At 40.5% G+C, this 27792-nt stretch overlaps 2 protein-coding genes across 9 annotated transcripts in view; one reads left to right on the top strand and one right to left on the bottom strand.

Annotated features, from left to right (window-relative positions):
- The window catches only part of LOC135211199 (translation initiation factor eIF2B subunit gamma-like), a 38190-nt gene extending 17273 nt beyond the window's left edge, over positions 1-20917 (top strand). For all 3 annotated transcript variants that reach the window (XM_064244421.1, XM_064244423.1, XM_064244422.1), the window contains exons 4-11: positions 39-213; positions 480-675; positions 884-990; positions 8543-8727; positions 9864-9947; positions 11561-11709; positions 11960-12057; positions 20791-20917. In XM_064244421.1, coding sequence (XP_064100491.1) covers positions 39-213; positions 480-675; positions 884-990; positions 8543-8727; positions 9864-9947; positions 11561-11709; positions 11960-12057; positions 20791-20837 — 1041 coding nt within the window. In that variant the 3' untranslated portion in view covers positions 20838-20917. The remainder of the gene's footprint in view (positions 1-38; positions 214-479; positions 676-883; positions 991-8542; positions 8728-9863; positions 9948-11560; positions 11710-11959; positions 12058-20790) is intronic.
- A 699-nt stretch (positions 20918-21616) lies between these two features.
- LOC135211201 (phytanoyl-CoA dioxygenase domain-containing protein 1-like) overlaps positions 21617-27792 on the bottom strand; it is an 89792-nt gene continuing 83616 nt past the window's right edge. For all 6 annotated transcript variants that reach the window (XM_064244427.1, XM_064244430.1, XM_064244431.1 and 3 more), the window contains exons 6-8: positions 24065-24206; positions 23419-23519; positions 21617-23097 (exon numbers count right to left, since the gene is read on the bottom strand). In XM_064244427.1, the coding sequence (XP_064100497.1) occupies positions 22916-23097; positions 23419-23519; positions 24065-24206 (425 nt within the window). In that variant the 3' untranslated portion in view covers positions 21617-22915. The remainder of the gene's footprint in view (positions 23098-23418; positions 23520-24064; positions 24207-27792) is intronic.

Raw genomic sequence — 27792 nt, 5'->3', positions numbered from 1 at the left:
GATGTATATTCTTCACCAATTTTGGCCTTTGATTTCAGCATAATGTCGACGATGTTGTTATCATCACAAGTGACTTGGTTAGTGATGTAAAGCTTCAGTCCATCTTAAATCAGCACAGAGCTCGTGGAGCTGCATTGACAATGTTAACTGCTAGTCAGCAGGTAGATTTCTTGAAAGCTACACCACCTGGGCCAAAATCAAAGCCTGCCTTAAGTAAGTTACTCTCACCTTTCTTTGCAGTGTACAATGCAGGCATATACAGTAAGTGATTTTTACTATGGAACTTTTATTATTCTTAGCTACCCTGCATAAAAGTTTATTACATATTCCAGTTTTGGATGGAAAGATTCACACTTACTGTTTTATTGTACCATGGGTATGTTTAAATGAGATACTTTTGTTTTTGCTGTATCATGGGATTTCTTAAGTGGTATTTACCGCCTTGATTTTATTATGATTTGTGTTATCTCATTCTGCAGGCAGTGATGTCATATGTACTGAATCAGAAACTGGTCGGTTGATGTTTGCTGTGGCAGGTGGAGACTATGATGAGGTTCTCAGTTTGTCTGGCCGTGTCTTAAGCAATGCAAAATCACTTGATGTGTCAACATCTTTGACAGATTCCCACCTTTATATTATGAAAAGATGGGTTATTGAATACATTTTGAGTAAAGAGTAAGGATGGCTTTCCTGCAGGTTATTTAGCAATTTTTAATACATACTCATTAACATTGTTTTAAATATTTTAAAAAATAAAGTTTTTCAACTTAGAAGACAATCTTGTGCTAGTATTTTGATGTCTATTAAGAGATACTGCTGTATTATTATTGATAGATATGCCTACTGTTCATTACCAAGCTGTCACAAAATTCCAATGTTGCAGGTCGCCTTGCGGAGAAATGGGTTCTTTGAAAGATGAGATCATTCCCCATCTTATATCCAGCCAATTTATTAGTCCTCCAACCAAGGAGAGAAATACCCGAAAGTTAGGTGAGTGGATATATTTAACATTCTGGAACAAGTCTTCTACCTCTGGCCTTTGTTATGTAGATGTTTGATAATTTAATTTGTTCATGAAACTTACCTGTCAGATATATATATAGCTGTATTCTCTGAAGTCCGACAGAATTTCTAAAAACTTACGACACACGTAGTGGGAGTAGGGTGGTTAGTACCCATTCCCGCCGCTGGGAGGCGGGTATCAGGAACCATTCCCATTTTCTATCAGATTTCTTCTGTCGCCGGTGTTGTAAACATCTGTTTACAGCACCTCCGCCTCAGGAGTTTGGAAAACTTTCTTTGCTTGAGTATCCTCTTGACTTTTTGGTTTTTTGTTATTGGATCGATAGCTTGGCATACGTGACTTTGGATTGTTTTTGTTATTTTTGGCTTGGTTTTTTCCTTAAATATGTCAGGTTCTAGTTCGGCTAGTGCCAGAGTGTGTATGAAAGACGAATGCAAGGTGGGAGGTTATCCAAAAAGCTGTTTGGTTGATCCTCACACAGTGTGTAATAAAGGGTTGTAGGGGGCAAGTGTGTAGGTATGATTTTCGCTGCACGGAGTGTGAAAGTTTGAATGATGCTCAATGGAAGACTTATGAATCCTATGTAAATAAATTAGAGCGTGATAGGATCAGGAGGTCTTCCTCCAGAGTAAATCGGGTAGTAGGACAGGGTAAAGTAACCCCTTCTAACCCTTCTTTAGATTTTGTGACTCCTAACCCCGTAGTGTTGCCTTTCGGGCCCTCAAGTGGTGTCTGCGGAGGGTAATGCCCTTTCGCTTATTTTAGATTCTGAAAATCTCCTGGAATCTAAGGTTCTAGCCCTGAAAACAGGGAAAGTGCTAAGTGTATGATAGTGCCCCTAGTGAAGTGGAGGGGGCGTCAGATCGGCCCTATAGCGCCTCTAGGCTGGGACCTCTGCCGGACTCCCAGGACTCAGGGAGAGGGCATGTCGAAGGCCGAAGGAGGGTTACGGGGATCCCCCACCGATCTGACGTCCCTTCAGCAGTACCTGTTGACACTTCCCAGGCTGCTAAGGAGCGTGCTCGAGCACGTGTCCTAAAGGATTGTTTCTCGTCTTCCGACGCGTCCTCCCCGCGCAAGGGGGGGGAATCTCGTTCGGATTCGCGACCTTTGAAGAGGACGTTTCAAGATCAGGACGCTTCACGTCATGCTTTGTCGGATTGGCATTCTTCTCCGGAAAGTGTGTCCTTTCCGCCCCAGAAGAAGGCTAGGTCGTCTTCCGATGATGACGTCTTTGAGCGGCCCCAGTCGCTCTGAGAGCAAAGGCTGTTCCTGGGAGAAGGAAGAAGGCGTCCCCATCGCCCCTCACCTTCTCGCAGGCATGGCTCTTCTCCTCGTATAGATCCTTCGCAGACGGAGATAATCCTTGCTATGCAGCGACAACTGGATGCTTTTACTTAAGCAGAAGGAAACGGTTTCTGGCCGTAAGAAGGACGATAGACTTCCGATCAAGAGATCAAGACAGTCTTCTCCGCCTGCTCGTCTTTCGTCCCCGTTTCATGGTATTTCGTCGTTTAGACTTCGTTCTCCCCAGCGTTTGTCTAGAAGTGGAAGTAAACGTCAGGAGAGAGAGGTTTCTTCATTCTGCCCTCTCTTCTCGACGTGAGGACGCTCGGCGTTCCGACATCGACGTTTCTGATGAAGATGCTTTTAGTTTCTGACGGACGGAATTTGGTACGCACCGCTTTCCGCTTCGTCATGCTTGTGTTGACGTTCATCGGGACGCTCGTCAAGTGTCAATTCCTGTCTTCTTCTCTCGCAGGACGATTCGTAGAGTCGCTTCGAGGGACGCTAGGAGGGACGCTCCGCTCATCGCTTCTTTGGACGCTTCGTTGGACCTCAGTTTGGCACTGATTTGGTACGCTTCGTTGGACGCTCGGAGGGACGCTAGGTTAGACGCTCCGATGGACGCTAATAGACATCGTCGTAAGAGCGTCTTGGACGCGAGTACGGAAGTTCGCTCTCGATCGGACGTTGTTCCCTAGTCTTTAGATGACGCTACACGTCTTTCCTTCTACTTCGCGTTCTACTCAAGTTGTGATTGCTGTTCCTGTATCGGCTAACGATTCTGTTAAGGATACGTTACCCTCTTCTCGTCATCGGTCTGATAGGAGACTTGGAGTGAAAGGTCTTCTACCTCTTTCTTCGGGAGTCTAACTCGGGTAAGGAAGAATTGAAGTGAGCTGTTCTTCGGAGGAGGTTGATGAAGAACAACCCTCGACGTCGTCTTCTTCAGACTATCAAGTTTTGGCTCGGCTGCTCCGTGATTCTTTTGGAGATACCTTCCTTCCTTCTGCTCCTTCCTTCTCCTCCATCGCAGTTTTTCGTCGTCGAAAGCTAAGAAGACACCAGGGTTTGTTAAGATGAAAAACGTCTTTGTCTACCAAGAGGGCTTTCCGGAAAGTTAACACTTGGATGGAGACTAGGAGAAAGCTAAAGGAAGCACCACTTTTCGCCCTGCCTCCGTCTAGGCTTAGCGGTAAGGCAGGGATGTGGTATTAAACCGGTGAGGAGTTAGGTTTGAAGGTTCCGACGTCAGTCACAGGGAGATTTCGCCAGCGGTTTTTTGTAGATGCCTCAAGAAGAGCTCTGTTAGCCTCAGCGAAGGTGTCGTGGACTACGTCAGAGATGGATCATCTTTGTTAAGGGTCTGTTTAGATCCTTAGAAGTATTAACTTCTTAGACTGGTGTCTCGGAGTGCTAGACAACCAGTCTCGTAAGCCAGATTCGATCAGCTTGGGGAGCTGTCCAGTGTTTTGTCATGCATGGACAAGGCCGTCAGGGATGGCTCAGAGGAATTAGCATCTCATTTTTCAGCAGGCGTGTTGAAGAAGAGATCGCTGTATTGTAATTTTGCGGCTAAGTCTGTCTCTCCCGCACAGAAGACAGAACTTTTGTATGCGCCGTTCTCTCGAGTCATCTCTTCCCCCAGGCTTTGGTGAAGGATCTGGCAGTAAGTCTGCAGGAGAAAGCTACTCAAGACCTTTTGACGCAGTCGTCTGAGACGTCCTGCTGTCCCTTCCACGTCTTCAGGAGTTTCAGTCTTTTAAGAAGCAGAAGCCCTTTCGTGGAGGATCTTCAGCTAGATCTGTATCCCGAGGAAGAGGTCTTCCTAGAGGTAGAGCCCCGGCTAAGTCCAGGGGCAAGAAGTGAGAATGCGTGCCTTCAGTCACCGTAGGAGCCAGGCTTCAGTTGTTTGGAGGAGCCTGGAGAGAAAGATGAGGCAGACACCTGGTCTCTCACATCATAGAGAAGGGGTACAAGATTCCGTTCGTAAGCCTCCCCCTCTGACTTCCACTCCCAGGGACTTGTCCCCGTCGTATCCTCAAGAAAAGCAAAGGATTCTTTTCGATCTGCTCGAGCAGATGCTCGAGAAACGAGCAGTGGGATCAGGTCTTAGACCTGGCTACGCCAGGATTTTACATCAGATTGTTTCTTGTTCCGAAACACATCGGGAGGGTGGCGGCCAGTCTTGGACGTAAGTCGTCTGAACCTCTTTATAGAAAAGCAAAAGTTCAAGATGGAGACACCTCAGTCAGTTCTGGGGGCCTTAAGATCCGGGGGATTGGATGGTATCACTCGATCTTCAGGACGCATACTTTCACGTCCCGATACACCCCCAGTCTATGAAGTACCTTCGGTTCGTCCTGAAAGGAAAGGTGTTTCAGTTCAGGGCTTTCTGTTTCGGTCTGAGTACGGCCCCATATGTGTTCACCATCTTAATGAAGAATGTGGCGAGGTGGCTCCATCTCTCCAACATCAGGATCTCGCTCTACTTGGACGACGGCTCATCCGAGCTTCTTCGCAGACCCGGTGCCTGGAGGACCTGAAAACGACTCTGTCTTTAGCTGCGTCCCTGGGACTTCTGGTGACTTCGAAAAGTCACATCTGACCCCAACACAGTCCATCGTGTATCTGGGGATTCAGATGGATTCAGTGGCTTTTCGGCTTTTTTCCGTCCCAGGAATGTCAGCAACAAGGCATAGAGAAAAGTGTCAGCCTTTCTAGGGAAGGGATTCATGCTCGGGTTGGGAATGGAATAGGATGAGTCTGCTGGGGACCATTTTCCTCGCTGGAGAAGTTTGTTTCCCTGGGGAGGGGAGGCTACATCTCCGACCTCTTCAGTTCTTCCTGTCGGACAATTGGACAGAGAAGGACAACTTCGATATGATCCTAACCATCTCAGAAGAGGTAAGAGCCATCTAAGATGTGGCTCGAATCCGTTAAAGCTCTCATGAGGGCATATCCCTCAAGCTTCAGAACCCCGACCTAGTGTTGTTCTCCGACGCGTCATCCACGGGGTGGGGAGCAACACTAGGGGGGGAGGAAGTGTCAGGCACCTGGAGAGGGGAACAGTAGCCTGGACACTTCAACTTCAAGGAGCTGCAGCGGTTTCAATTAGCGCTCCAGTTCTTTCAGGACAAAGTCTCCCGTCGAGTAGTTCAAGTCAACTCGACAAATACCACAGCCCTGGCATACTGAAGAAACAAGGAGGAACTCACTCTCGCTCCCTGTTGCGCTAGCGAAGGAAATTCTGATTTGGGCGAAGGCAAGAGAGATCACGATCTTAACAAGGTTCATTGCCGGAGTCGAGAACGTCCGGGCGGATCTCCTCAGTCGACAAGGTCAGTTGCTGCCGACAGAGTGGACTCTCAATCAGGACGTATGCCAGGAGCTGTGGAGTCTTTGGGGACGCCCCTTGGTGGACGTTTTTGCAACCGCAAGGACGGCGAGACTTCCTCTTTACTGCTCCCCAGTTCTCGATCCGGGGGCAGTAGCAGTGGACGCCCTGTTATGGGATTGGATGGGCCTAGACCTCTACGCATTTCCCCCCTTCAAGATTCGGGGTGGGGGAAGTGATGAGAAAGTTCACAGCTTCGGAGGGACGAGGTTGACGTTAATCGCCCCCTTTTGGCCTGCAGCGATCTGGTTCACAGAGGTGATGTCCTACCTGGTGGATTTTCCGAGATCTCTTCCGTTAAGGAGAGATCTACTCAAACAGCCCCACTTCGAGAGGTACCACAAAAACCTCTCCGCTCTGAGTCTGACTGCGTTCAGACTATCCAGAAGTTGGCCAGAGCGAGAGGTTTTTCGAAACCTGTGGCTAAAGCTATCGCCACCTTTGCGAGAAGACGAAAACTTCGTCAATCGCGGTTTACCAGTCGAAGTGGGCAGCTTTTAGGAGCTGGTGTAGGAAGAAAGGAGTTTCCTCTACCACGACATCTGTGAGCCAGATCGCCGACTTCCTTCTTTATCTCAGACGAGATTTGAAGCTCGCAGTGTCAACCATTAAAGGCTACAGAAGTGTCCCTTGTCTGTAGTTTTTTGACATAGAGGTCTTGACCTTGCTAATAATAAAGACCTACATGATCTACTGAAATCTTTTGAGACCACCAGGTACCGATGGCTAAGTTGCCTTCGTGAATCTGGACGTGGTTCTCAAGTTTTTAACGTCAAGCCGCTTCGAACCTATTTACTCTGCCTCTTTGCGAGACTTGACGAAGAAAGACTGTATTCCTAACTGCTCTGGCGACCGGCGCGAGAGGGTTAGCGAGATACAGGCGATTAGTAAACACGGTCGGCTTCAAAGGGCATAATGCAATCTGCTCTTGAGTATGTCATTCCTGGCTAAGAATGAGAACCCTTCCAACCCTTGGCCTAAGACATTCGAAATCAAAGGTATGGCAGAAATCATTGGTCAAGAGCCAGAAAGAGTCCTGTGTCCTGTTAGGCTCTTAAAGAATATCTTCGTAGGACAAAGGAGTGTAGAGGTTCTGCGGAGAACTTATGGTGTTTGGTTAAGAGGCCTAATATGCCCATGTCTAAGAATGCACTGGCATTCTTTTGAGGAACACCATTAAGGAGGCGCACGCTTATTGTCAAGATAGACTTTAAGCTTTAAAGTTTTTAAAAGTTAACGCTCATGAAGTAAGGGCTATTTCGACTTCTATAGCCTTTCAGAAAAATATGGCTCTCAAAGATATTTTAAGTGCCACTTTTTGGAGAAGTAACTCGGTGTTCGCCTCGCACTATTTACGGGAGGTCAGAACGACATATGAGAACTGTTACTCTCTTGGACCATACGTCGCCGCAGACACTATCTGGGGGCAGGAGGTAGCACTCATCCTTTCCCATAGAAAAGGGTAGGTGAGTTTTTAATGTTCGTAATGTTTATGGTTGTAGGGTCGGCCGCCGATGCGGTCTTCCCTTCTTTTAGCCTTTGGTATATGGGAGTATTTGGTTAGGCTAACTTAGGTGGTGGTTTTGCCTCGTTGTCCTCTTGAGTATGGTCATGGTCTAGTCACATTGTGGTCTCGTCCCCGTTGGCAGATCATCTAGAGCGCACCAACTACACAGGTCTCTACCTTGTTGGTAACTCTAGTGAAGCAGATGCAGGCTTGGGTGACAGTAATCACGAAGTCAGCTATGCTAACAGGTAAGGAACCAAGATGTCAATCATCTACATATATATGTTTCCTAAATCCTTTTCTGTCTCTCCCACCGCCAAAGGTGGGATTCAGCTATATATATATCTGACAGGTAAGTTTCATGAACAAAATGATATTGTTAAGATACAATAAAGTTTGTTCATACTTACCTGGCAGATATATATATTTTAAGTACCCACCCACCTCCCCTCAGGAGACAGTGGAGATAGAAATCTGATAGAAAATGGGAATGGTTCCTGATACCCGCCTCCCAGCGGCGGGAATGGGTACTAACCACCCTACTCCCACTACGTGTGTCGTAAGTTTTTAGAAATTCTGTCGGACTTCAGAGAATACAGCTATATATATATCTGCCAGGTAAGTATGAACAAACTTTATTGTATCTTAACAATATCATTTTTTACTCATGCATGGTTACACTGTAAGGTCAGTATATAAAGATTTATTGTTACATTAAAAAAATGCATAGTACTAATTTCCAGTTAATGCCTATTACATATTCAGAAATGTCTTCTTTGATAACAAATGACTGGTGCATAGCAATGCCTCCAATCTTAGGCAAGCAGCACATCAACCAGCTTTGAGCCGTGATAGTAGGGATACCATATTACAATATCTTTTGATACCTTACACAGAGACACATCCTGTGAACTTTGATTGAATAAATGTGTTTTGAAACTTCTGTGAACCATGGAATTTAGGCCGTAAAGCCAAGTACCGTATAGGTAGTGGGACATTTTTGCCATCCAGTTCATAAGACATTAAAGAAGGGAGTTTGGTGGTAATGCCTACAGTACATCATGTAAAGTGCACTGACAGCACTACCTAGATACAAGGGAAGGTTTTTAGCTGCTTCATCCTTCTTAACCTAAGTTAAGGTACAAACTAGAGATGTAATATGTAATAAAGCAAATGTAGTTTATTTTAAATAAAATTATTTTTAAATTTTTTCCTTCTGTTTTTAAGAGGGATTGAAGCATCCGGTACAATTCTGTAGCACAAAGAGCTACTTATAAGTGTGATAATGAAAATTTATTTTGTTTTCAGAAAGCTATGTTTTTTCTTACAGACATTCATGATGTTATTGAGAATGAAGAGTATGATGACTTAGTAACAAAGTATAACAGCAGTGTTGTATTATCCCGTCATCACAGTTCCAAACCTGTTGATTCCAGAGTTTGCTACATATATCATCATCCTGGCTTGTGTGTCAGAGCAAACAATCTGAATTGTTACTGGGAATTGAATCGCAAGGTAAGATATATACCGTATAATCATACTAAAATAATTTTTACCTCTAGCTCCTGTTGGAAGTATAATATTCTTTCCAAGGCTAATTAGAAAATTATAACAAGAAAATATTTAATTAACTTTTATAAGATTAAAAATGGCAAATGGCTATGAATATATATTTTGAGAATCAGGGGCCTTGTATTTTATGGTACTATTAAAAACTAAATTTTTTGTTCACTTCCAAAACATGCACCAATTGTAATGTATTCTTCCCTTTTTATAGTAAAAATTACTTAATTGTATTAATAATTCATGGCTGTATTTGCAAACTGAGATTAGTAATTTAATAATTACCCCTTTTTTCAAACTATTTAGCAGTTTTTCCATCGTTTCATACTAACCTGTAGAACTATATTTGTGTGAACCTTTCGTCCCCATTAGCTGGGTTGACCAGTTAATGGTCCCTCCATAGGGGTTAGTGCCGTCGGTGCACCTCATTCGGTGCAAAGTAGGCATTACTTAAGGTTCTTTGCAGCGTCCCTTTGGCCTCTAGCTGCAACTACTTTCATTCTTTTTACTGTACCTCCGTTCATCTTCTCTTTCTTCCATCTTACTGTCCACCCTCTCCTAACAATTGTTTCGTAGTGCAACTGCGAGGTTTTCCTCTTGTAACACCTTTCAAACCTTTTACTGTTAAGTTCCGTTTCAGTGCTGAATTGCCTTAGTTGCCCCAGTGCTTGGCATAATGCCAAAAATCTATAGAAATCAAATCAAAACCAGTTAATGGTCATGAAAGATATATGCAAATATTAGTTCGGCCAGTATTAGAAAATTTATTTTAAAATTGAAAATTCATTCTTCAGATTTTGAATTGACAGGTTCTGCTCCAGCAGTTTGTAGTAGAATTAGAATTGCCTTACTGTAGTCTTTAAATAATCATGTTTTTTTTATTATGTTCACTGAACTTTAGTTTATGCTGTTTATTTGAAGTAAGTAAACTATTTATGGCGCGTGGTTCATTCAAAGGGATAATTCTTTTTATCCTTTGCTTGTTATATTATGTATTCCTGTGTATTTTATACCTTTAAAAGACATGAGTAATAGATTAAAATTGAAATGCAGTGCCAGTATTATTTTGTAACTTGCATTATTTTCAGATGCATTCACTGTTCAGTGAAGTCTGTCCTAACTCTACATGGAGTACAAGGCATCCTTCTGCAGATGTACATGAAAAAGCCCAGGTAAGTTACTGGTCTCAGTATTTCTTTTTACACTCCATTCTATTTTCGTAAAGAAAAAAATTCTGGTTTTTATCATACCTGTAAAAGACAAATTTAGTGGTCCAAAAGAATTTAAAAATATTTTTTATATATATATATATATATATATATATATATATTATATATATATGATATATATATATATATATATATATATATATATATATATATATATAAATGCTGTTGTCTCCAGGATAACTTCTTTTTGTACTCACACAAGTGACAATTTGTGGGAGAATGATTATTTTATGTTCTGTTAGTAACAGTTCTTGTAAGAACATGAATACCAATAGTTTTTCACAGTAGAATTTGATTTTTTGGCCATAGTATTTTCCTGACTTTTTTTTATTGATGGTTATGGAAGTTTTTTGAGATGGTGGTTATATACATATCAGCATTCATGTATTATCATTGAGTGAACAAAACATGTAGCTTAGCAGAGCTGACTTGGTCATCTGTATGCGTTAGTTGACCATCCATTTATTCCATTCCATACGATAGCATTATAGTACACTTCTGCATCTCATTAGTCTCAAGAACTTGCAGGAAGTCTTTGTCTAGAAAACTAAGATGTTACAGATCTTTAGATTTCACATCTTGTGAAAGCTATTTTTTTTTTTTTTTGTAAGCCTGTATTTATTTAAATTTTGGTCATTTGGAATAAGTAGAGATTTGGTACTCTTGTTTGTGTGGTGTTCCATTTTCTATCAACAAGTATGTTTGTAGGAAGATAGCCATATTGTTAAAGACAGGTAAGGTTAGGTAAGGTTTGGGGAGAACATTTCTCTTAGCTTGGGATAATGGATTTTACAGTTGGGAGATTGAGGTGGTGTGGGGAAATAATGAGAAGATGGAAACAGTTAGTCCGGAAAGCTGCAGATATGGAAGTAGACGGACAAACCAGAAGGAATGTCCAGAAACCCCTGACTTAAGGGCACAGATGGAAACCTTATGGGAATTTAGGTAGATTAGTAAGTAATGAAAGATTAGGGAGAATTCCTATTAGACAAAGGGAAATTTGACATAAAAATGGAATTATGTTTATTTTTGTATCCATTGTATGGGTAATTTTTTTTATAGAAGATTTTTCATTACTGTATCTTTTTTTTTTATAGAAGACTGTTCATTATTGTATCTGAGGTATGGGTTCTATTTTTATAGAAGGCTGAAAAGATGCTTGTTTATTACTCTACTATATGTAATTATTTTTCTATTACAAAGAGGATAAATAGCTTAATAGATATATTTATATGCTGTATGGAATAAAAATTTGATGTGACTTGGCTGTACCACTGGCTACATGATATGCTTCTCCTTGTAAAGTGTTAGCATCAAGGGTTGATAACATCACATGAGGGTCATTTTAATTTCCAAATGTCTGGTTCAGTAATGTGTAGTTTATACTAAATTTAATTCTTGTCTTTGAAGAATTGGTGCTGAAATCCATCTTACTACTATACATGTATTCCAAAATAGCCCGGTCCCACAAGAAAATATCTCCAGCTCAAGTGACAACAGAATTAAATCTTAGTCTCTTCACCCCCCAAGTTCATTACTGTAAATCAACTTTTCAGGTTAGTCCTGATACTCTTATTGGAGCAGGATCTGTCATATGCGAAAAGACTAACGTCAGCAGCACTGTGGTGGGAAATCATTGCCGAATAAACTCTTTCGTACGCTTGACTAATTGCGTTCTAAGTGACTATGTCACCATTGCCCAGGGGTAAGTGTCATTGAAATGTTATTTTTACCTATATATTAAATTACTGTTATTGAATTACTATATATATTGACATCAGTGTTGTAGTGTTTATTATTCTTTTGTTTTTTGTGTTAATGGTTATAAAACACTTTTAGAATATGTAGTATGGTTTAGTTAATGATTATAAAAATTTTTTAGAATATCGTTTGGTTTAGTATCATTTAATGATTTTCAAGAATGTAGTTAAATAATAAAGGAAATTTTTCTGCAGGTGTGTACTAGAAAACAGCCTTATAACAACAAACATAGAGAGGAAGTGTACCATCAAAAACTCCATTGTTACAGACCCAGAGCGTGTTGAAGAAAATAGTAAGTTTTTCAGTGAACCCTTTTATCTTAAAAAAGAACATCTTGTTGATAAAAAAAAAAACCATATCCACTTAGTCAATATAAATAATTGAAGATGTAATACTGCTCTTCAGTCTATCAGTAAGGTTAAAGAAACTGCTGGATTTGGGATTGAATATTTTATTAAATGTGTTTTATCCAGTTCTTCCCATTCTTCCTTGTCTTTGTCGTGGTCTCTGAGCTTGTTTTCATCCTCCTCTGCATCGCTGGAATTGCTGTCTCCGAGTAGGAGGAAGAAGGGAAAGTCTAATGCTTTGCATAAGTCGAGGGTTCGCTCCAGAACATGTGCAATCTTAGCACTCTTGCTTTAGGGAGAAGTTGCCTTTTTTCCTCTTACGCCTCCTCTGCACAATTCACCATTTGGATTTGAGGCACATGAGAGATGGTGCATATTCTTGTTCTTCCCATCTTATGTCTTTTTACTTTGTTGTGACCGAGTATAGGAGCAGAGGGGCAGTAGGGTCAATGTTAACTCTGTTCAGACAGCAAAACCTTGGGCTCTCATCTTCCTTCCCCAGGTTTATACGAGATTTGGAAGAGACAGTAACGCATGCCTTGAGGGATCTTTTGGTCCCGGATGGTCCCTCTCTCTCAGAACCTCTGCAGGCTGAGGAGAATGCCTTGGAGTCCCTCCACAAGCAGAGTGGTATCTTGAACTGAAAGTTCTTGTTAAGGTGCCAAGAGAGCTAAGTGGCAGAACCTGCTTCTGCAGCCACATTTGCTGAAGTATCATACCAGTCCCTGGAACTGCACTTCATAGCTGTAGACTATGCAACAACACCTGTGTGAGAGGTGTCAGGTGCTGCCTCCAAGTTCATAGCAGATGTCAACTGGACAAAGTGAGGCATCTTCTGTTGCTGTCATCAGAGGGGTTCCCCTTCACTTGGAATCTTTCTACTACAGATTGTGGGGTTTGTCTACCCACATTGAGACAAGCTCATTTCTGTTTCTGTGGTAAAGAACTACTACTCGGGTGTCCATGGTTTTGAGGAGCTTTGTGCTGTCGTTCCATCCCATTACTCAAACTTCTAGAGTTGAATGTGAATTGTACTCTGTAGTGCCACTTAGGTGCTGTATGAGACCCAGAAGGAGCCTTCAGATAAGGACTTCACACTCACTTGTCTTACTGCTAGCCTTAGGATTAACAAAGAGAGTAGAAAAGCTTGGTCTGGCTTATCTAGTTTGGCACTTGCACAGTGCACAGTTGGGATACCTCTCCTTTTTGTTTATTTCCAAGTTCTTGGCCAAGACTCAGAACCTGTCAGTCCTTGATAAGAGAGCTGAGAGTTTCTTATTTTGCTTGGCCAAGATTCAGAACCCACCAGTCCCTGACAAAAGATTCGAAAGTTCCTTGATTCTCTACCTCTGGGACTTTGAAGGTGATGATCATGACACACTGTTACTCTCCAGTGAGTTTTATGGTACTACATGCAGTGGACTCGACATCGTACGACTAGGTCTCAGTGACTGTTCATTTGCACTGGCAGCCATGAGAAGGAGAAAGTACTTTAGCACACCATCTTGTCCTGGCTCTGAGAATTTGATATCAAACATTTGTTTTTAATTGTTTTAAAAGTGAATGAAGCTTATTTTAATAATAAAAGAAAAAAAAAATTAAATATTTGGAGCAAGAGTTCACGAGTGTCTGGTTCATTGCTACATCCCTAGACCCTGAGCAAGGGTTCATGAAGTCAGGGACATTGCTACATCCCTAGACCCTGAGCAAGGGTTCATGAAGTCAGGGACATTGCTACATCCCTAGACCTTGAGCAAGGGTTCCAGGAAAAAGTTCCCCCAAAGGGGACATTGACCCTACATCCCCTAGGACCCTGGAGCCAAGAAGGTAAAAAAAAACAACATGAACTTCCAAGGAGGAACATTGGCTTACCATCCCTAGCACTCAAGAACTTTTTGGTGGTGCAAGTACAGTAGACTGCCAAAGTACTAAACTTTACTGCAGGAGTATCTCCCACAAGTCATTAGATACATTGCCCTTTGGACCTGAATTTCTACTTAATTTGTTGTTTCTTGCCTTAGTGTTGCTAAGACAGAATAGCATCTTGCTTCAGATTTACATGGTGAAAGGATGCAAAGATATATTCAGTTGAGAAGAAAACTAAATTGAGCAACATTAGAGCAACAGAATTTAAACTTGAGCAGACATAGAAAAGAGAACACAAGGGATATTTCACAGACTTTTCAGTATATTGCTCATACTATGCTTTGTTGCCAAATTGTAGGGAGTACACCATATGAAGAGCTGTAGCAAGAAATAGATTTTACTTTACATATAGAGTAATGTGAAGTTTATTTTTCTTGTAAAGAAATCTGGACACCCATGCTTTCCTTGATTTTTATCCTATTGGTAAGAATTCCCCTTTTCACTACCTCATGTAGCTGAACAAAGATTGATATCAAAAGTTTCTTTTTAATTTTTTAAAAAAGTGAATGAAGCTTATTTTAATAAAAAAAAAAAAAAGTAAGTTAACCCTCTTACGCCGATTGGACGTATTAAACGTCGAGTCAAAATGTCTCCCGTATGCCGATTGGACGTACCATACGTCGACTCAAAAAAGTTTTTTTTTAAATTCGCGGAAAAATACTTGTAGGCCTACCAGCCGAAAACTTTTGAATCACGCGCCTTGGGGGATGTTGGGAGTTCACGGATCGAGGTGTTATTTTGTTTCAAAGCGTGACCCAAGTGCGCATGCGCGGAATCCTTCCTTCTCGCTCCAGCCAGCATCATCGTAGCATCATCCGTCAGCGATCTTTTGCCGCAATCGTGTTTGACTGAGCTTGTGCGAGACTTTGAACATTTGTGTTGGTACAGAACGTTCATAGAGATGTCTGACCGTCGTATGACACGCGAAAGGCGCGTTTTACCCATCGGAAGGGATCGTGTTAGAAGAGTTTTGGACTTGGATGCTGTCGAAGGACCCAGCACCCAACCTGACCTCGCTCCTCAACGCCGTTCTGTGCGACCACGTGTCGATGAAAGTGCTTCGAATGTGTCTCATTTGCCGTTAGTAACCCCAAGGAAGCATCGTGCCGTCCTTAGGGGCATTCGTAGGAATTTGGGAGGGCTCAAACCAAGGGACATTGACGATTATTTATCGGAGCTCGATCGAGAGGATTTGGCAAGTCCTCATTTTGATGGCGGTTGGTCATCCAGTGACGAGGACATTACTCCCGATCATAGTGATGACGAGGATTATTTGCCCCCAATGTCCGTTCGAGGGTCACATCCCGAAAGTGAACTAGAATTTAGTAGTTATAGTGCTTATGAGGGGGAATCTGAGGAGGGGGAGGACGATGATTTAGGATCAAGTTTTGTTGGCGATGATGATGGGGATACAGAAAGCGAAGGCTTGAGTGAGGGAGATGGGCCAGTGAGGGGGGTTCGTGTGGGAAATTGTGCCCGCGCTCGTGCCCGCGCAGCAGCGCGCAGGGGCACGTAGAATGGTCGGTAATAGTCAGTGCTAGCCTAGGGTCGTCCGAGAGCGACGATGGTGGACAGAGGACCCCACACCACCTACCATGCATCCATTTACGGCAAATCCTGGGCTCACCGTACCTGTTCCCCTGACTGCTCTGGGTTTTGTTCAGCTTTTCCTTACGCGGGAATTGCTGGAGTACCTGTAGCAAGAGACGGCGGACTACGCCAGGTATTGCCGTGATGAACTACGCACGCACGACATTATCATATCACTGGCGAGGCTGCAACCTCCCTGACATGGCGCATTTTTTGGGGCTCCACGTTTTTTTTGGATTGATTCCTGCTGCCGACGTCAGGATGTATTGGAGGCGTAATTTTCTTTTAAGTACGCCCAATGTGCCCGGCATTATGCCCCGTGATACTTTCCTGGCGTTGGACAGATATTTCAATGCCTTCAATCCGAAGGGCCATACCCCGGAATAACTCTTGATCGCCTCATTTTAGTGCGCCCAGTGTTGGAATATATTCGTGAACGCTGTAAAACTCTCGTGATTCCTGGAAAGAACCTTTCTTTAGATGAGGGGATGATGCCTTACAAAGGACGTCTAAGCATCAAAGTGTATAACCCCAAGAAGCCGAAGAAATATGGCGTGAAATTTTTTTTTATTACCGAGGCCAACACTGGCTACGTCGTGGACTTTTCGGTGTATTCCGGGGTCTTCTCCACGATGCGTGAAACTGTTTTCGGGCTTGCTGGATCGTTTCCGTAACCAGGGATACCACCTGTTTATGGATAATTATTATAACTCGGTATCCCTGGCCCAGGAACTGTATGATGCAGGTGTTCACGTCAGTGGTACCCTTCGGTTGGTGCGTGGGGCCCCGAATTCCCTCAAGAGGTACGCTAGCCATCAGCAACATCTGGCAAGAGGAGAGACACAGTGGCGGCGGAAGGGAGCTGTCTTCGTCAATCTGTTGGAAGGGTGTCCGACTCGTCCCCATGATTACGACGAGCCATGAACCTGTCCAAAGAAAGGAGATCGTGCAGCGGAAGAAGACGCGTCGCAAGGGCCGAGTTGTGTATGAGCAGTTTCATGTAGAGCGCCCTACCGTCATTGGGCACTACAATAGGCACATGGGAGGAGTTGATCTCTTTGATCAACTCATCCAATATTATCCCTTCGCCAGGAGAACCAGGAGATGGACCCAAAAGCTCCTGAAATACATTCTGCAGTTGGCCCTCCAAAATGCCTACGTACTCTACTGTGGGTACTACGGTCCCGATCTACGGAGGATGAGCCACTTACAGTTCCTCGAGGCAGCCGGGGAAGCCCTCATCAACTTTGATCCCAATGAGTGGCCTTCCATGTCTGGCCCCCTGCCCCGAGCTGTAGATCTACCCATAGAGGAAAGGGCAGACCTTCGGGGTGCCTACTTCGGTCATCCTTCTGCTGCCGCCCCTGCTGCCGACGCCCCTGCTGCTGACGCCCCTGCTGCCGCCGCCCCTGCTGCCGCCGCCCCTGCTGCCGACGCCCCTGCTGCCGCCGCCCCTGCTGCCGCCGCCCCTGCTGATGCCCCCCCCACCCGCGCCCCTTCTCGTCGGGTAGTGGACCCTCCGTGTCGGCTGATGCCAGGGGATCACACACTGGATCTCCTAGAAGGGCGCAGGCAGAAACGGTGCCGGGTGTGCCATATGAATGGCAGAAGGAGAGACACCCGGTTCTTCTGTCGCACCTGCAAGATAGCTCTATGCAGGTTCGGGGAGTGTGACCGCAAATACCACAGTGCGGTCTTCTATTGGAGTGCGACTCAGCGGCGGTCAAGGGAGGGCGCACGGAACCGCGCCCTATCCCAGCGGCCGTAATCGCGCGTTCGCCCTCCCTCCCCCTGTACCTCGTCATGTCGAGAGGAAAAAAATGCAAGACTCTTCAATGGAGGAGGAGAAAACAAGAATAGAACGAAGAGTCAGGATTAGGAGTGAGTATTCTGCATTTGTTTTATATTTATTTTTTTATTTATTTTAAGTTTTTATATCTCTGTATCTAAGCATTATGAACTACAAGAGATTTTCATTGTATGCAAAAAGAAAAGTGTCACCTGCATTCCTTTTATTTATGTATTCGTACCAGAATCGGAAAATGTAATAAATAAAGAAACACATACATATATATATATATATATATATATATATATATAATATGATATATATGTATATATATATATATATATATATATATATATATATATATATATATATATATATACTTTAATTTTTTTTTATGTTGGTATTTTTGGGTAAGCAAAATACATAACAGTCTAGTAATCTTCATTTATTTATCTTCATTTTGAAAATAAATTTGAAGTCTCTAGAACAATATTGTTGATTTATGGTGAATTTTTGAAAAAAATATCTTTCTTCCCCTCCGCGCGCCGCTTCGCGGCCGAAAATCTCCGAAATGCGTAGATCGTATTATCCTAATATTTGCTCCTTTTCATATTAGCCGTTTTATAGAGTTTTATATATCAAAATGTGCGCAAATTCATGAAAAATACAACAAAAATAATTAAAGGTGGTAGCTTTTCTCATATCTGAAATATCTGCATATAAATTACGATAATTGGTAAAAAAAAACTACGTACGGTCAAACTTTGATGCAATCGAAATGGTCAAAAAACGCAATTGTAAGCTAAATCTTTTACGGCCTAGTAATATTCATTTATTTATATTCATTTTGAAACAAATTTGAAGTCTCTAGAACAATATTGTGATTTATGGTGAATTTTTGAAAAAAATATCTTTCTTCCCTCCGCGCCGCTTCGCGGGGCCGAAAATCTCCGAAAGGCGTAGATCGCATTATCCTAATATTTGCTCCTTTTCATATTAGCCGTTTTATACAGTTTCATATATCAAAATGTGCGTAAATTCATGAAGAATACAAAAACAAAAAATAATTAAAGGTTGTAGCTTTTCTCATTTCTGAAATACCTGCATATAAATTACGATAATTGGAAAAAAAACTACGTACGGTCAAAATTTGAATGCAATGGAAATGGTCGACAAAACGTAATTGTAAGCTAAATCTCTTACGACCTAGTAATATTCATTTATTTATCTTAATTTTGAAACAAATTTGAAGTCTCTAGAACAATATTGTGATTTATGGTGAATTTCTGAAAAAAATATCTTTCTTCCCTCGCGCGCCGCTTCGCGGCCGAAAATCTCCGAAATGCGTAGATCGCATTATCCTAATATTTTCTCCTTTTCATATTAGCCGTTTTATAGAGTTTCATATATCAAAATGTGCGCAAATTCATGACAAATACAACAAAAATAATTAAAGGTTGTAGCTTTCTCATTTCTGAAATATCTCATATAAATTACGATAATTGGAAAAAAAACTACGTACGGTCAAATTTGACGCAATCGAAATGGCTCGAAAAACGTAATTGTAAGCTAAATCTCTTACGGTCTAGTAATATTCATTTATTTATCTTCATTTTGAAACAAATTTGAAGTCTCTAGAACAATATTGTGATTTTATGGTGAATTCTGAAAAAATATCTCTTCCCTTCCGCGCGCCGCTTCGCGGCCGAAAATCTGTGAAATGCGTAGATCGCATTATCCTAATATTTGCTCCTTTTCATATTAGCCGCTTTATAGAGTTTCATATATCAAAATGTGCGCAAATTCATGAAGAATACAACAAAAAATAATTAAAGGTTGTAGCTTTTCTCATATCTGAAATATCTGCATATAAATTACGATAATTGGGAAAAAAACTACGTACGGTCAACTTTGACGCAATCGAAATGGTCGAAAAACGTAAGTTAAGCTAAAATCTCTTACGGCCTAGTAATATTCATTTATCATCTTATTTTGAAACAAATTTGAAGTCTCTATAACAATATTGTGAGTTTATGGTGAATTTCTGAAAAAAATATCTTTCTTCCCTCCGCGCGCCGTTTCGCTGCCGAAAATCTCCGAAATGCGTAGATCGCATTATCCTAATATTTTCTACTTTTCATATTAGCCGTTTTATACAGTTTCATATATCAAAATGTGCGTAAATTCATGAAGAATACAACAAAAAATAATTAAAGGTTGTAGCTTTTCTCATTTCTGAAATATCTGCATATAAATTACGATAATTGGAAAAAATACTACGTACGGTCAACTTTGACGCAATTGAAATGGTCAAAAAACGTAATTGTAAGCTAAATCTCTTACGGCGTAGTAATATTATTTCATTTATTTATCTTCAATATTTTGAAACAAATTTGAAGTCTCTATGAACAATATTTCTGATTTATGGTTAATTTCTGAAAAAATATCTTTCTTTCTTCCCGGTCCGCTCTCCCGCTTCGGCGGCACGAAATCTCTGAATGCTATATCCACATTATACTATATTTGCTCCTTTTCATAATTAGCCGTTTTATAGATTGTCATATATCAAAATGTGCGCAAATTCAGAAGAATACCAACAAAAAATAATTAAAGGTTGTAGCTGTTTCCATTTCCGAAATATGTGCATATAAAAAAATATATATAAAAATTTCGACATTCGGTCAACTTTAACTCGTCCGAAATGGTCAAAATCTGCAATTTTAATCTAAAACTCTTGCAGTATCATAATATTCAATCATTTGTCTTAATTTTGAAACAAATTGGAAGTCTCTAGAACAGTATTGTGATTTACGGTGAATTTTTGAAAAAAATATTTTTTTGCGTCCGCGCGTTACGAATTTGTACATCATTTTGTGATAATATTTTTCCGGTGTTGCTTTTATTGTTTTACAATGTATTATATATCAAAATGATCGCAATTTAGTGTACAATACAACGCAAAAAAAAGTAACTGGTTAGCTTTGACCGTTTTCTGCACAGCGTGATTTGAATACAATTATGTATGAATTTTTTTTTGTTCGCTACCATATATCGCATTATTTACATATGATAATGATATTATTTTTCATTTCTGATGGTTGCATTCTAAACTTCAGGCAATGACAAAAAAGGAGCCCAAAAATGAACTCTTAATCTTCAAAACTACGCGCGCTGTGATTTTTTGAAAAAATTATTTTTTCCACTTCCGCGCTCACTCCAAACCGGGCCCGGCATATGGGAGACGTTTTGATTTTTAGGGCTTCGGCGTAAGAGGGTTAAATATTTGGAGCATTTATTTGTTATGCAGGCATTTTGATATTCATGGTAATGGTTGCTATATTGTACTATTAAAATATTTTTTTTACCTTTTCAGTGTCATACACCAATGAAATCTTGGAGGCATCACAAGATTTTGCCTAACTTCCAGTGGTGAATGGCTTTCACTGAAGAGGAACTTCATTTCCTTAGTTTTGAGACAGCTAATAAAAATTAAAATCCGTTCTGAGAATTAACCTGACCTTTTTTACTTTAGTAACACCAATTGTGTTACTTTAGTTTTAGTAACTTGGGTCTGGCAATGTTATTCAGGGGTGCTCTAACCATGCCTAAAGCCATTAGGCCTAAAGAAATTATTAGGTAATGTGTTTGGACATTTAATGATTAAGGAAGCATATACTAGTGGTGTTATAGTTCAAAATAACTCTCTGATAGGTATCTACGCAATTTTGTGAACTTATTCCATAGTCCTGTGCACTGTTAACCACAATATGATTTGTACTCAAAAACTAAATTTTTTTTTCTTGGCCATTTTCTGAAAGTGTGTATCTTACTGAATAAAATTCCTTTCTCAGAGTTGAAAAAATTAATTTTAATGAAACTTCTGGGTTATGTACTGTAATATAGCTACAAAACCCCCCCAAAAAGGAAATATTTTTGGGTTTTAACTTCTTTATAATTTTAAAAATACACATAAAAAACTTCAAGAGGTGTTCCCACATAAATGACACACTGGTTGAATGTGTAAAAATCTAAAGAAAATCCTTTGAACCATAAGTTCAAAAATCTGAATTTATATTGTAACAAGACCTTAAGGTATCGGCATGCCCTTATTATGCATTGGTTTCACAACACTCCCGAGTCACCTTTATAGAGCCTAGTATGGCCCGGCTTAAGGATTAAATTTAAAATGAAAGATGAAAATTGTATTCCATTAATATTAAAGAAGTTAAGACAGCTAATTTAGAAGACAAAAGTTAAAGATGAAAAGTGAAGGCACAAAACAGGCACAAACAACACAGCTGGGGTTGGGAAGACATTGCAAAGAATCTTGAGTATCTCTACACAATGCACACTGAAACTACCACACCCTAATGAGTTTGAGCTACCGGTTAAGAGTGCTCTCATCATAGTGTATGTTTACATTAACTATCTGTAATTTTGTTTTGTGTTAATGCTTTCATGGGTAGCATTCCCATTAATCTTTATATGGTATCATATTTTATAAGTACATATGCTGTTTTTACAGTAGCCTTAGAAACACTGTCACTGACTACCTTTTCATTTATCCAAATCCACAACAATATCTCAACCTCTTCAATTGTTTGTAACACTTGTTTTGTAGCAGCTTTTACTCCCTTAGCAACACCAGCTCCTTTGATAGGTTCTTTACATTGTAATAGTTTGTGATTGTAGTTTTGGCATACAATACTCTTGGCCAGTTCAGTGACGCGGAGAGCGTGTTTAGCTCTTTGTATGAGCATTTTTTTAAGTATAATTTTTGTCTACTTTTTTGTTTTGTTTGCTGTCATCTTTACCTTTCTTAGGCATCACAATCACGAAATAAAACAAAACACATACACATAACATACATACATTGATAATCACAAGACAGAGTAGCAGAGTTGTGCACATACGACAGCTACTGGTAAACTAGCCACTTCCCCTTTGTTTAAGCATGGAACAGCCACAAGTGAAGTACCTAAAACCATGGATGTGATAGCCAGTCATGTTTGTCCAGGTGATGTACCAAATTAATCAAAACGGCAATTTTTTAATAGGACAAAACTGTCTGAGCTAACAGCCCTCCAAGTACTAAAGTACTACTGTATTTCATATCCTACACTAAGTAGTGACATAATGGGTAAAATAACAGACTTATCTAAGGTGTGATAGCACCAATAAAATTTTCACTAATTTTTGCTTCATAAATCCAACTCTAACCTGGTTGAGTGTTCCCTTCTTTCATCCTGACTGATTTAATCTGTTACCTGGTTTTAACCTTTGTTAAGGCTTAGAATGGCAGAGAATAACAATGCGTCCAAGGATATCCCCCAATCATGTGTTACTCCAGATAATGACTTAAGTTGTTCCTTCAAGAATGATTCAGAACATTCAACTAACCAGTCATTCTGCGAGTGATAACACACAAGTAAAATAACATGTTTGACACCTAAAAATATTTGGAATTGCAGATACTTTACTGTAATATTCAAGGTCTTTTAAGGACTGTTTTCATAAAGGCCTGTGAATGGCATTTCAGGAGTAGGTTGCAACCAGTTCCTTGGGTCCCATGTTGTGTTATGTCGCTCAATTACGTGGAAGGTGTAGATATGACGGGACTTTAGAGATGTATTTTTAGCACTCTTGTGATCAACCTGCCCATTTATCAGTACAAGAGTTCCTGAAAACAAAATTGAGCATGACTTTCTCCAGAAAGTAACAACCACTTTGAAAATGTACATGAGTTTCTTAAAATATCTATTGTTTAAGTATTTACACAGTATTGTAAAGCCTCTGCCTAACAGCTGCTGCCACATGATTATTTTCTCTCTTATAGACTGTTCAATGATATTTAATGAGATTCTGAACTTAGGAAATAATATATAAGTAAAATTAAATATATTATAAATGATCAATAGGGACGGCCAAATCTTCTTTAGTATCATACAAGGCATGGAACATATATTAACATTAATCATCATATGGCATTGTGTTTTCTTACCTTTACCCACTGGCATCGGCACATATTTTGATTCATCACATGGATCTGCTGGGCCTTCAAAAATAAGGAGGTCTCCATTTTTATCAGGGTTACGAATGAACCTGAAAAATACGTTTTCCTTGTAAGTAGTAGTTACGCACAAAATATAAAAATAATCATATACATGGAGTTGCTAAATAACCACTGGTTCCATGCAACTTTAAAACACCATACAAGCAAACACATACACATATAGTATTTTTTTTCATTACAAGATGCTCTGTACTTTTATATTTATCCATCTCATATGCTTAAATTTAAAATTTCATCAGACTTTCCTTCTGTTAATATGGGATAGTGAAAACCTTATGACCTCTCAGATCAGTGTGGGTGGAAAAGTATTTTCAGCTTGGTGTATCCAGAAGTCTCCCACACAGAGAACTTCACTCACTTTTTTATCCTAACAGTTAATCCTAATACTACGCCTACTGCCTGCTTTGCATTGTACAATTGCCTTTACTTTGAATGAATAGCTTTTTACTTTCACATTCAGCTATGCTTCATGTTTCTTTTAATTGACTCTTCAACTTTATTTGCATTTTAATCCTATGTTTTGTTATCCCTATTTCATCTTTTATTATTGTTCCTCAAATGGATGAATGCTTACCTGCGTTCGGTAGTGGTTTTATGGGATCCAGGACTGTACCATAGGCAACCATTTTCAACAGTTACATCCTCCAATGCAAACCAGAAACCTATACAGCTTTGAGGTTTAGTTGACAAGAAAGTGCAGTCTTTATGAGGCATCACTGAAATACAAAGAGAAAACTGATTTATGTCAAAGGAGTAGTCCTACAGTACAATAACTGAAATGACAAACTAAAATTAAATTACAGCAACAAGAGAATAGTGTACACTGAACTTTACAGGATACTGGTTTTGGATATGAAAAAAATTATAAGGTGTTTTAATTAAAGAACAATGATCTCTTCAATATGGTCAAAAGATTAGTCTTGTCTTTCAAAATACAATGAACAATATTGGGCACTGCAGGTTAAGGGTGTAAGTGGATTTTTCTCCATAAAAGTCAGCCTGTCTTTTAAAACAAAAATTAAAAGTCCACAAACAGAGGAAGGTAGAAAAAGAATCATTCTTTAGAGAACTGAATGAAAGACTTATCAAATAAGGAAAGGTAGTGTTGATAGTATACATGTAAGAGGTTCTTGAGAATATGTCTTAAGTATGTAATGTCAACAGAACAAACAGAATGAACTGAAGTGGATCTGATGTGACAATAAGACCTAGATTACAAATCATACATGGAGCCTATTCCTATTACTCGATTTTGTAAAAAACAAGGTACTGAGCATTTCATTTGGTATGAGAAAAATACTACTCCTAAAAAATAAAATTATAGAAGCTATTCAGAAGAGAAGTAGTATATTGTATGAGCTACCTAAAAGACAACTTTGCATAGTTTAGCTTTTCACAAACTGCTGCTACATTTAGCCCAGAAGCAAAATACAGTAATAGTTATGGAATTCTGTTCCCAAACAAGGTTCATTAGATAAGTAAACAGGAAGGATATTTGTCCTGGATGCCTCATCATCAGATACCATAGATAAGTCCCACATCATTAACATCACATTAGATAAGTAAGATGGAACTAGTTTCCTGAGAGGGAAAGTAAGATGTGAACTAGTTTCCTGAGAGGGAAAGTAAGATGGGAACTAGTTTCCTGAGAGGGCAAGTAGAATGAGAACTAGTTTCCTGAGAGGACAAGTAAGATGGAACTTGTTTCTTGAGAAGGCAAGTAAGATGGGAACTAGTTTCTTGAGAGGGCAAGTAAGATGGGAACTAGTTTCTTTAGAGGGCATGAAAGATGGGAACTAGTTTCTTCAGAGGGCAAGTAAGATGGGAACTCGTTTCTTTAGAGTGCATGGAAGATGGGAACTAGTTTCCTGAGAGGTAAGTAAGATGGGAACTAATTTCCTGAGAGGACAAGTAAGATGGGAACTAGTTTCTTGAGAGGGCAAGTAAGATGGGAACTTGTTTGTTTAGAGGGCATGGAAGATGGGAACTAGTTTCCTGAGAGGGCAAGTAGGATGGGAACTCGTTTCTTTAGAGGGCATGGAAGATGGGAACTAGTTTCCTGAGAGGGCAAGTAAGATGGGAACTTTTTTCTTTAGAGGGCATGGAAGATGGGAACTAGTTTCTTGAGAGGGCAAGTAAGATGGGAACTCGTTTCTTTAGAGGGCAAGTAAGATGGGAACTAGTTTCCTGAGAGGGCAAGTAAGATGGGAACTCGTTTCTTTAGAGGGCATGGAAGATGGGAACTAGTTTCCTGAGAGGGCAAGTAAGATGGGAACTCGTTTCTTCTTTTTTAGAGGGCATGGCAAGATGGGAAACACGTAGTTTCTTTGAGAGGGCAATTAAGTATGAGGGAAACTTAGTTTCTTGAGAGGGGCATGGAAGATGGGGAACTACGTTTCCTGAGAGGGCAAGTAAGTATGGGAACTCGTTTCTTTAGAGGCACGGAAGATGGGAACTAGTTTCCTGAGAGGGCAAGTATAAGATGGGAAACTCTGTTCTTTAGAGGCAAGTAAACGATGGGAACTAGTTTTTCTTGGAGAGGGCCAAGTAAGATCGGGAAAACTAGTTTCTTTTTGAGAGGGGGGCAAGTAAGATGGGAACTAGTTTTCTTTGAGAGGTAAAGTCAAGATTGGGAACTAGGTTTCCTTACAGAGTGGCAATGACAAAAGAATGGGACAAACTTAGCATTTCCTGAAGAGGGAAAGTAAAGATGGGGAAACTAGTTTCTTTCAGAGGGGAAGTAAGAAGGCGGGAACTAGCTTTCCTGAGAGGAAAAGTTCAAGATGGGACAAACTAGTTTCTTGAGAGGGAAAGTAAGAATGGGAACTAGTTTCCTGAGAGGGAAAAGTAAGATGGGGGATCTAGTTTCTTGAAGAGGGCAAGTAAGATGGGAAAACTAGTTTCCTGAGAGGGAAAAGTAATAAGATGGGAAACTAGTTTTACCTGAGAGAAAAAGGAAAGTAAGATTGGGAACTAGTGTTTCTTTAGAGTGCTATGGAAGATGGGAAACTAGTTTTCCTGAGAGGGTAAAGTAAGATGGGAACTAGTTTCCTAGAGAGGGCAAAGTAAGCAAATGGGAACTAGTTTCCTGAGAGGGAAAAGTAAGAATGGGAACTAGTTTCCTGAGAAGGAAAGTAAGATGGGAAACTAGTTTCTTGAGAGGCAAGTCAGATGGGAACTCGTTTCTTTTATGAGGGCATGGAAGATGGGAACTAATTTCCTGAGAGGGGCAAGTAAGATGGGAACTAGTTTCCTTGAGAGGGCAAGTAAATGGACAAACTTGTTTTCTTGAGAGGGCAAGTAAGAGGGGAACTTGTTTCTTGAGAGGGCAGGGTAAGATGGGAACTAGTTTTCTTGAGAGGGCAAGTAAGATGGGGAACTTAGTTTCTTGAGAGGGCAAGTAAGATGGGAAACTAGTTTTTCTTTTAAAGGGCAAGTAAGATGGGAACTAGTTTCTTGAGAGGGCAAGTAAGATGGGAATTAGGTTTCTTTGAGAGGGCAAAGATGGGAACTAGTTTTCTTTAGAGGGCAAGTAAGATGGGAAAACTAAGTTTCTTGAGATGGGCAGGGTAAGATGGAAACTAGTTTTTTGCCTGAGAGGGAAAGTAAGATGCGGGAACCTAGTTTTCTTGAGAGGGCAAGATGGGAAAAACTAGTTTTTTTCCTTTTTTTTTTTAGCGAGGGCAAAGTAAGATGGGAAACTAGTTTCTTTAGAGTTGCATGGAAGATGGGAACTAGTTTGCTTTGAGAAGGGCAAGTAAGATGGGAATCTAGTTTTCTTGAGAGGGGGCAACGTTAAGATGGGAACTCGTTTCTTTGAGTTGCATGGAAGATTTGGGAACTAGTTTCTTGAGAGGGCAATGATGGGAAACTGAGTTTTTCTTTAGGAGGGAAAGTTAAGATTGGGGGAACTTAGTTTCTTTAGAGTGCATGGAAGACTGGGAACTAGTTTTGCCTGAGAGTGGGAAAGTTGAAGATGGGAACTAGTTGTTTCTTGGGAGAGTGCAACGTAAGATGGTGGAACTAGTTTCCTGAGATGGAAAGTAAGATGGGAAACTAGTTTCCTGGAGGGAAGGGAAAGAAGATGGGGAACTAGTTTCTTTAGAGTGGCCTGGAAGATGGGAACTAAGTTTATGAGAGGGAAAGTAAAGATGGGAAAGTTTAAGGAAGGAAACCTAGTTTTTCCTGAGAGGGCAAAGTTAAGATGGGGAACTAGTTTCCTGAGAGGGAAAGTAAGATGGGAACTAGTTTCCTGAGAGGGAAAAGTAAGATGAGGGAACTTAGTTTTCCTTTAGAGGGCGG

The sequence above is a fragment of the Macrobrachium nipponense genome, chromosome 4 (genome assembly GCF_015104395.2).
Source record: "Macrobrachium nipponense isolate FS-2020 chromosome 4, ASM1510439v2, whole genome shotgun sequence".
NCBI lineage: Eukaryota > Metazoa > Arthropoda > Malacostraca > Decapoda > Palaemonidae > Macrobrachium > Macrobrachium nipponense.
The sequence above is the reverse complement of the archived record's forward strand: the minus strand, read 5'-3'. Positions and strand labels throughout refer to the sequence as shown.